Consider the following 10,145-nt stretch of genomic DNA (forward strand, 5'->3'; position numbering starts at 1 on the left):
GTATGCATGGATAATACTCGTCTTCTAAGTTGTCAGCTAGTTTAAAGTTCATCAACATCGTTGGCATACGTCATACAAACGTATGGTTCATTTTTATGATATTGAACTCCACTGTAGACCGCGAAGATGGCGTCAGCTTTGTTTATGCCAGCAGTAGAGGAGGTGAGTGAAGCCGGAGGGAGCGCACTTCTTCATTCCCATGGAGGAGGCAGTATGTTGATGATGAATAAGAACGGATTGAAGAAGGGAGAAATTCGGTCATGCTGTGCACGGCAGGGACTCGATGCTGACACGACTTACCATGATGCGGAAGATTTAAAGGGGCATTCGCCCCTGGACAATCTTCGCTGCTTGGAAAGGCTATTAGATGTCACCTACTCATCGATTTGCTGTTCCTTCAACGCTGGATTGATTCCTAACCTTGTCCGTGTTCCCCGAATTTTCTCGGAAGACTGTGTCAATAACACAAAAGTCGGTGGCGCTGGAGAACAGCCAATGAAGTGTTACCAGCAAAGTACAACACGTGTTGGGAAAAACAGTGATGAGAACAGTGAAGCAGATGGAGTAGGAGGAATCGACAACCGTAGTAAAGCAGTAACAGATGATGACGCTGATGATACAGAAGATGAAAAGGATGCAGAGAATGAAANNATCGCGGATTGACTTTCGGTTCTCATTGATGGAAAGGACTGTAGAAGCTTCTGAAAAGGATGCAGAGAATGAAAGTGAAAAAGAGAGATTGCGCGTGTGTGGTTCTACCACCTCTATCGGTAGTACAGGTAGCAGTAACCATAGTACGGGAGGGATGGACTGTATCAATTCGACAAACGAGAGGGTGGCTGATATCTTCGGACGGATTCCGCCTCCAGAAAGCGTACATCAATTTTCATGTGAGAACGTGGTGGCGGAGACAGCTTCCAAGGATTTCCTGCGTTGTAAAAGCTTCATGCTGCCCGATTTTCCTCTTTCGGTCTCGAAGGGCTGTAGAAGGTCTTGGAAATCCGTTGACCCTCTCTCTGTTTATGGTGTAGCAGACGGCATCATTCATCCTTGTTTCTCTGACTGAGGAGTTGAGTATAGTTCGCAAGGACATGAGGCTTCATACGTGCATATACACATACATACGCATGTACTGTCGCTCTACATGTGTGTATACGTATGAGTAGGTTGCTCTCGCTGTTCGTCAACGACAACCTAGGAGATAGCTAAACAACAACAGTCAAGTGTCTGTACTCCTGTTTTTTTGCCACGAAGTGGAGGGATTCGAAGACTAGTAGGGATCGACATACTTGGCGTCGTAGTAGCACGGAAGGTTGACTCATGCCCTTTGTAGTGGATGAGTGGTCGGGTTAAGTGTCCTCTATCCCGGACAGATCCCACTGGTGCAGTTGGTGTATATATATAATTTCTGTAAGCGGGTCTTTATGATTGTATTCACACTTCGCTACATTGTACGGTGGTGAAGAAGAGTGGATCTTTACACCTGTGACGACAGAGGCTGGTAGCCCTACGGCCTGTACAACGGGGGAGGTTGTACATAGCTATGGTGTTTCTTTTCACGGTGGTGTGTTCTGTTGTCCTTTCCGTGTAAGAGGCTTTGTGGGGTCACTTCGCAACAACGTCGATACTTTGATGGAGTTCGTATTTCTCCTGAAGAGTGAACATGACAAGGTGTCTACATTGCGGAGCAGAGACTTTCCCGAGTCTTTTTCACACGGGTGGATGTATAACTTTGTTTGATGCGGTGGGTTTCATCACTCCCCGGGGTGAAGTAAATCGAGAAGACAGCTTGTCCTCCCCTCCTCCATCTTTCAACATATTTTTGTCGTTGTAAGCGCTCGGAGACCTGGTTGTGGGAGTTGTTGTACTACGAAGTTTATATCGCAGCGGCTATTCCTACTTCAGCTCTGTCTTATTATTTTTCAAGAGAATTATTTCTCAAATGTGCTTACGCAGAATCAGGCGGAGAGGGAGTAGCTGTCTGGTTATCTTCCACCACCGATACTGCCATGTGGGTGGGTGTGTGGGTAGCTTGGGCGCCCCGAAATGGAAGGTGGTGAAAAGAGCATGGTTTCGCTGTGCTTACCAGCCGTGTTTTCCCTCCAAAGTCACTTCTTGTCTGTACAGGGTTGATTTACTTCTTTCTTGCAAGTCTTGTCGGACGTAGGGTATGAGATGCTGACAGCTCAGTTATACCCAAAGACGTATGCACTACATGACAGAGCGGAGCTCCAGCAGCGTGTAGTCACAGCTGTGCTGTGGCCTTACGTAATCCTCGTCATGATGATCACGTGATGTACAGCAAAAGACAGAGATTCTGGCAGTGTTTTCCAAGAGAGTGTCGGCGGGACGCGTGAATGTACAGGAGTTCTGTTGAGAGAGGAGTTAATGTGCGTTTGATCGTATGGTCGTGAACAGTCTGTCTACTACCCTGGCGATGAGCGAGCATCTTCGGCGACTCTAGTATGACGCAGCTGTACATATATGTGTCTGCCCTCGGTCTCAAGGTGTAGAACTGATGGATATCTTCAGAGGGTTCGTCAAAGGAAACGCTCATCATGATAGTCGAGGAGGTATGGGGGAAAAGATGAGAAGCAGTGTCAAAGAGAACTTGCCTTTTCTTCATCCTCCGTTTCCTAGTGATAGCACTTCAACAGTTACGAATACTACTACTGCTACAGTGACAACCTCTCCCGCGCGACATGGAAAGTTTCATAAATAGTTAAGGTGCCCTGCGTCGTCATCATCATCATCATGGTGTTCCTCATCATCTTGAAAAGAATCACTTCAGTGAAGTCGTGTTCAAGTGAAAGGTGCCGGTTGACGAGGTGGGTGCTGTTCTTTGTGTCTTGTTATTTTTCTCAACATTTTTGCATGGTGGGTTTACTTGAACCCGTTCATCTAGATGGCACATGGTTTGACTGGTGCTATGCTCTCCAAAGTGATTGCGTAGTGGAGTCGATTGTTTCTTGTTCTTAGCACGTTTCTGCACGTTATGTCACTCTCCTAGTGTGTAGGAGGGGAAATACGGGGTGGTGGTGGAGTTGAGACATTGTGGGTATGGTGGGTGTGTATTTCAACTCGGTGGTAACTACTATTGAGCGCGCGTGTCTTGGGAAGGATTCCGGTTGGACAACTTCAAACAGCAGATAGTAGGGGGTGATATTAGTTAGTCTTAGGAAGTTGTACGGAATTGATGGTGCTCCTATTTCATGGCGGTTTAAGCAGCATGAGACGAGTCATTTTTCAAAAGAAGAAAGCGCTTTTCTACTCGGGAGTCCGTCAAGCAACCACCTCAGGATCGCTCTCCGTCCACATCTTGTCGTCATAGTCGACTTTGGAGAAGCGCTCTTGTGTAGTGAGTTTGTTGAAAGTTTCCACTAATGATATTTTTGTTAATCACCGCAGCTTAAGCTGAGAAACAGGATACGGCAACCGTTGTTCTGCGCATGAATTTCGATGTCGTCAAAACTGGGGGCTGCAAGCAAAGCATCCCCTCCCGTATTGTTGGCCCACGTGCGACTGTACTGATGTGTCCGATCCGTCCTCGTGGTTTTTTGTTCAAACGAAAACCACTCCTCGACGCCAGGGTTTACGGGTTGCCCCGTTACATCCTGAAGACAAACAAAGTGCTCTTTATTATTCGTTCCACTCACCATTTGAAGACCTGCGTCGTCTGCGGAGAACTCGCGTGAGTTTGAGGAGTGGGACCTACAAAGAATTTTTGAGCGTTGTGCCGTTCCCGTGGATTGTCATTTCCGGCATACAACAGCAGCGTGCAGGCGGATCGCGAAGTCACTGTGTCGTTGAAAACCTGTTGACGAGTGTGGTGGGGTTACGTGTTTGTCTGAACACTTTGCTGGACGTCCATCTGATTTTGGAGAGTGAGCGTCAGCACTACTCTAGAAATATGTTTGATGTGGCGGTTCTCGCAGTACTGATATGTCGGGGAGTAGTATGTAGAGTTCGGATCATCCTGCACCCTGTGTCCTATACAACGCACGAAGTCCTATCCATATCTACCGGCATCGTTCAAAAGGAAGGGCTAACTCCAGTGAAGTGCCAGCGCCAACCAAACAAGGCAGATGAAAGTAATCAGAAGGTGAAGTTTCGGTGTCGCGATGAAACAGAGCGGGTGCAGACAGGGAGGGCCAGGAGACAAAGGGCTCCTGAGACTGTTTTTATCTCCTTCCGTAGATCCCGTCGTCGATGGGCAAGGGGAGCAAGCGGAAGCCGTACAGGAATGATAAGACCTATCTGTCGTCTTCTGGAGGATTTTTGAATCGAGTGTTACGTGGTACGGTCTTGCCTGTGGGCGAAGCTGGGGCTGTCCCGTTGATCAAGTGGTTCTGCTGTTTGTTTCTTGTCATTGATAAGCTACGCGTCCTCGACTAGTGCCCATGTTGGTTGAGTATTGATCCTTTTGATGGTTTTGCCGAAAAGGCATGGATGGGTCCGTGAAAGTAGCAGGGCTGAATGTTCTGCAAATATAGGTGGTCTTTTTTTTTAGCTGCGTACTGAAGGTGTTTACCTTAGTCAGCAAAAACGTGATCACGGTCGGCACAGGTGCGGAAAGGTTATTTCTATGGCGGGTTATATATATATATATATAGGGTCACGTCTCTGTGGTACGTATTCCGTAGGTGTTCACCACCCTACAGGTGCTGCCGCATTGGAGAGGTGTAGAACTGCCGATACATGCACCATGCTGTGTCGTGGCATCCAAGTGTCTTCGTTGTGTTTGTCAGAAAAGTGTGGCGATGTTCCTATCAGAGCCCTACACCGTCCCGTGTGGGCTCAAGAACTACCAGTCTGCTGTACGGTTGATAGTGCTGATGGTGAACATCCCCGTAGAGTCTGCCGACGGAGGCCTGCTGCAAGTACGCGCGGTCGTTCACGAGGTGTAGGGACAGTGGCTGGGTTGCCTTCTGCTGTGAGGTACTTCGAGTATCTACAGTGCTGTGTGCATGTGGGTGGCAGATGATTGTCACAGTGATAGAAAGGCAAGTAACTGAAAGGACGGTCTGTCTAAGATACCAGTGGGTCTTGCCGTACTAGCCAGGCCTGTCTTAGAGAAACCAAGAAACACGTTCTGCGACATTCACTTCCACTAAACCTAGGGATACAGTAATGGCCCTCACAGCTCGTACACTTTGCAGCTCTCCTGCACCAGAATTGTCTTGAAGAGAGACAGAAGTCAGTTGTTTATTTGTGGTCACCGGCCGGTTCAGTGCCTAGCGGAGGTCGCAGAATTTTTATTCTGCGCGGTTTGCGGGGCTGAAGACCGGAGTCTAGAGAGTGACGAGAAAAGGCCAGCGCCAGTCTTGACACCCTGGAACAACGCGACAACAGTGCACGGCGCCTCCTCAGGGGGAGACCGAAGCAGAGTTCGAAGGCGCACCTATGATTTTGACTAAACAGCTTCAGCATTAAGAAACGCTCCAATCGAATAACAACTAGCTGACTGCCCGGTGACTTCGACCGGGCTACCTGTGACGCAGAGTGAGCGGAGCCTCGCGAGCTACGGCGGGACAATCAATTCAAAACCGATAGTAGACCGACCGCTGCGGTGTCGCTTGCACTATGGTTGACCACACGACACTGTGGTGTCCGCTGTAGAAAAAGGGCCGCCACTACAGACTGAGCTTTGCCAGCGTCCCGAACTGCGTCAGCGGCTTGCCGTCGCCGCGTCACACTCGCGAAACACTTTCAGTAGAGAGATGCGAACGCAGGCACAGAGTCGGCACTCCGTGCGCTTGGGGACGTCCCGAGCGCCGCGCACGCTCCCGGAAATCATAGGTTTCCATACAGTGTACAGCTCAGCCCTTCTATCAAAGTTCAGCACCTGCTGGTATTGCTTCCAGAAAAAGAGTATTCCTTGACTACGAGAATAATGGATTCTCCCCGGTCGCTTGCCCTCGCACGGCGGCTCTGTCGCCGCCCCGGCTACGCTCCACGAGGAACCAGGGAACACTCTCCGCCTGCCTAGCAGGTCCAGCGCCTTCCGGTACCGTATCGTCTGTTGCTGCACCCGCGTCCCCAGAACCACCACACGTTTCGGAGCTTTTCCGCTGTACGCTGTAGATGCCTATACCCGTGTTACTGTGACAGCTCAGTGACTGACTATTAGCCGAGTGAGCACCCTAGCTTTTGCGAGCGTGTCAGACACAAACCACTGTTCCGAAATTCCTACAGTGGCCCCCTGGTGAGACTCTTTTCGGTGCGAAAGCGCTGAACACTTCTAGAAGCAAGAGAGTACCACAGAGTCTCTTGTGCACCCGGAGGTGGCTTGAGTGATATCTACAGTTTTACGCCGGACAGTCCTCGACGCGCGCCGGCTGCGCCTTACAGCCACGAGCGGCGCCTTTGTCTGCTGGGCAGGGGCCCTTGCTCGTTACACGGAGTAGCTCGTTCTCTGCGAAACCTAGTTGTTAGGGGTGCCACTGAAGAATTCAGTGTCCTTCTGTCAGCAATGGATCAGGAGTTGAGGTATTGCGTGACAAGGATAGTAGTGTGCTTCGGCGACACTCTGGAGTTCAGCAATGCCGCCAGAGGATCACGAAAGGCATTCACGGGAAGCGCGACAGCCTGCTGGCGTATGAACTGTATACAAAAGTCCGGCACGCCAGCTCTACCGGAAGGCTGCGTTCTGTCTCGGACTTGCTATTAGGCGAAACAGACACTTAGTCAGCTGCAAGAAGCCTCCGCAGGAAACGCAGACCGAGTGGGGGGGGTACTAGGTGTATAGGCCGCCGTGCGTGTCCTGGCCCCCTGTTCGATCCAAACGCACTGTCGTCTTCACGTGTCCTGCCGGTATGTCCGGGTGCTAGCCTCCCGTCATTACTCTGGCGAACAGAACAGATCTTCCGTCTTGCTGCCTCTCTAACACTCCAATCCTACACTTTGGTCAGCTACTGCGCGCGGAACTCCTGTTCTCCACTGGGGATCTAGCTCCGCTGAGCGGTTTCCAACTACACAACCGTACAACTATGCAAAAGCTTCTTGGGTGTGAAAACCCTCGGTCACGACGAGCAAACATCCCAAGCGCTTCAAGCCACTTTTGTATGGAGACTGCCTCGGCCACGTCTTCGTTCTTGTTGAAGGCTTTAGATTCTCGAATGCTTCAGACAGGCGGTAACATGGCTGCAGCGGCAGCTTTTTACGCTGAAGGGTAGCGCTGACACCCCGGCTACGCAGAAACACATGCTGCAAAGCTTCAGTCGGGCGGCTGGGACACCCCCCGCTCCCGGAGTGCCAATAGTTTTCGTCTCGAGCATTTTGCACTATTCCTGCGCCAGTCTTCCGCTGGTTGCTCCACAGGTACGTAGTGATCCAAGCGGCCAGCCTTGGACTTCTCGGTGGCCCGCGGTAGTCCGAAGAAACTCCCCCAAGAAGTAACGGTGGCTAGCAACGTACTTTTTCTTTTTGCCGGACGCGACGTACATACTTCCTCCCGGCTACATTTCTATCTGTACCAAACACTTCGTCGAGTGCAAGTTCTTTCTCTGACGCCCAAGAAAAACAAACTCCTTTGTCCAGGAAGACTGTGCACCTCTGTAAGAGTGGGAGTAGTTTGCTACCCGACAGCACGGGCCGCAATAAACTATCCTCATCACCTAACAGTCGTGAATGTCACGTGGGCTTCGCCTGCGAGCCGCCGTCACGCACTCCTTGACCTGCCAGTCCGCTCTGCCGCCTCTGGAGCCAAGAGATACTTGCAAGCCTGTCATTGTGGGCTGTCGCCTAGATAGTTTTTCAAAAACGGGGGCACCTCGTTTTCTCCGGGTACAAGAGGGCAACACCGGAGTGAACATGCAGACAGCACTTCTACCTGAGGATTGTACGGTCCGGGGTGAGCATGGGCGCCCCGTGCCTCGGGACCCGGTCTCTACAGGCGCACTGCTGTTCTGAGGAAGGTTTACTGCGACCCTGAACGATTTGCACCAGCGGCCCTCCTAGAGAACTTTGAACACTCAGCCATGATCTCATCTCACGTGCCTTCGAAACCCTTTGCCTGCGGGATTCGGCAGAAAGGCCAGCACACGGCGCGAGTGCAGTGCGAAAAGAAAACGAATCTTCCCGACAGCGTCTTTTTCGCCACAAGAGCAAACCCGACACTGCTGCGGTACTCCTTTGAGTGAAAGCAAGAACGCGGGCCAGGAGTATAGTCGCCAGCTTGAGGAAGATGTGCCTGCGCTTTTTTTGTGGAGTGACAACACTGAATAGAAGCTCATGTTTCTGCGTGTATTCTTTTAAGAGAAATTGAAATACTGAACCGACAGGCACAGCCTGTGGTGTCACGCACTCAAAAGGTTCGGGGAATATATACATCTTCAACAACAAATGATTATCAAATGACACCACCAGTGTGCACCACTGTGCCGCCCGAAGTCTTAGTAAAAACAGCAGTAATTATCAAGATGTAAAGAATGTTATCGCAAACAAGCGCAATACACCAGGTTACAGGTGATTACACACCACCATTCTTGTCAGTAATCATCTGCTTAAGCGGCCCGATCCAGCCGGACTGAGATGGGGCGGCCATCAAGCAGGTAATCATGGAACATCTCCACCGCTCGCTGTGCTCCTTCAGGGGCCGAGAAAAGTACAGTTCCGACACCCTTCGACCTGCCGTCAGGTAGTGTCATCACGTCGGCTCTGCAAAATAATCACACAAAAACTTCGGTATAGTATAGATTACACTTCGGTTCTCTTACACAGTATACAAATCACACGGGGGTGCTGCGATACAGCCACACCTGGGCCGGCGGAATCCCTGAAGAGCAACGTCATCTACTGACACTCGACCGGACCCTCATTCATTGCTCTGCGCCGCTTCGGGAGCGATAGAAAATACACTTCACAGGGGATATACAACAAGCACAAACAACCCAGTCGGGTTTCTAAAACCCAGGGTGCAATGTCAAATTCCACACACTCCCTCACCTGACGACCTCTCCACACTCTCGGAACAGATCTTTCAGATCTTGCCACGAGGTCCTCCATGGCAGGTTGGAAACGAACACTTGTCGTCCATTTCCGTCACCGTGGCCTCCCCCACCGGCGGAAGAGTAGCCTCCTCCGCGACCGCCTCGGAATCCGCCACCGCCGTATGCTCCAAAGCCACCGCGCATGCCGCCCCTCATGCCACCACGGCTGAACGTAGCAACGCAAGACATCAATGCTAACTGGTATGGTGCGTGGGCATGCGAAGCAGTGCAGATCTGATGCAGTCAAAATGAGGAAGAGAGACACACGCAGGCCATGAGAATCCGCACTGTATTCACGCATCAAAAGAGAATTATACCGACGCAGGGTGATGGTGGTGCTGCCGCCCCGTGGCGCGCGGTGTCCCCCCCTCCCCCTCTTCCTTTCCTCTTCCACCTCCAATCATCGTCACGGAATTTTGTTGCCAGAAAACCCGATCAGCCGCGGCAGTGGCTAAAGTTTATTTTCTTTTCACTTTGAGGGACCCTTGACCTCGCCCTTAATGATTGAACAATCAGAGATGCAGAAGGATCCAGCTTTAAGTGGCAGTGGTAGTATCTATGCTGGACTTTCGGTGTATTTGTAAGTACACCCCGGCGGCCCGTCGCGCTGCGCTCCTCCTCTTGATTCTTGCGAGAAGCACCCACTGGCGCTACGCCTCCTCCACCGTCCTTCTCTACACCTCCGCCGCTGCGCCTCGGGGCATCTTGTGTGTCCTCCTCCTCCATCTCTACATGTAGAATATAAACAGCAAGCATGGAACATATGCGCGATACTTGTTCACCACCTGCACCATGTTGTCTTTATCGCCTCATCATGACTGAGACACCAAACTGCATTTCCTGGGGTTGATATCATCACCGCCACCCCTGTGGCCATCCATTCACAGGCATCCCGCATCACCACCACCTTCGTTGCCCCTTTTGGCTGCACCACCTCCATGCGAATCAAGTTCTCTTTCTTCTGTAGCAGCATCATCAGCAGCAGCGCGTACCCGCGAAATGCTCGGGGACCGCCGTAGTAGTCGTAAATCATGGTGTTGTGGTATGGAGGGGGACCGTTGAAACGGGGGGGACCACCGCCACCATGATACCCGCCTCCGTAGTAGTAGCCTCCCCCCCCCCCTCGGCCTCCTCTATACATGCCGGCAGGGCCAC

General features: G+C 51.3%; 2 protein-coding genes across 2 annotated transcripts; one reads left to right on the forward strand and one right to left on the reverse strand.

The window, feature by feature from the left end:
* Positions 1-8: 8 nt before the first annotated feature.
* On the forward strand, positions 9-547 carry CSUI_010367 (uncharacterized protein; the record flags this gene model as incomplete). Its single annotated transcript, XM_068070471.1, has 1 exon — positions 9-547. A coding segment is annotated over exon 1 (420 nt), but the record flags the coding sequence as incomplete, so codon positions are not given.
* Positions 548-8,369: 7,822 nt separating this feature from the next.
* Positions 8,370-10,145, reverse strand: CSUI_010368 (rna recognition motif-containing protein). The gene is made up of 3 exons (XM_068070472.1): positions 9,983-10,145; positions 8,947-9,156; positions 8,370-8,658 (listed from the first exon to the last, which is right to left on the reverse strand). The coding sequence occupies exons 1-3, from the start codon at positions 10,129-10,131 to the stop codon at positions 8,505-8,507; spliced, it is 513 nt and encodes a 170-aa protein (XP_067917553.1). The 5' UTR covers positions 10,132-10,145; the 3' UTR covers positions 8,370-8,504.

Source organism: Cystoisospora suis (assembly GCF_002600585.1).
Source record: "Cystoisospora suis strain Wien I chromosome Unknown contig_7257, whole genome shotgun sequence".
In the NCBI taxonomy this organism is placed as follows: Eukaryota; Apicomplexa; class Conoidasida; order Eucoccidiorida; family Sarcocystidae; genus Cystoisospora; species Cystoisospora suis.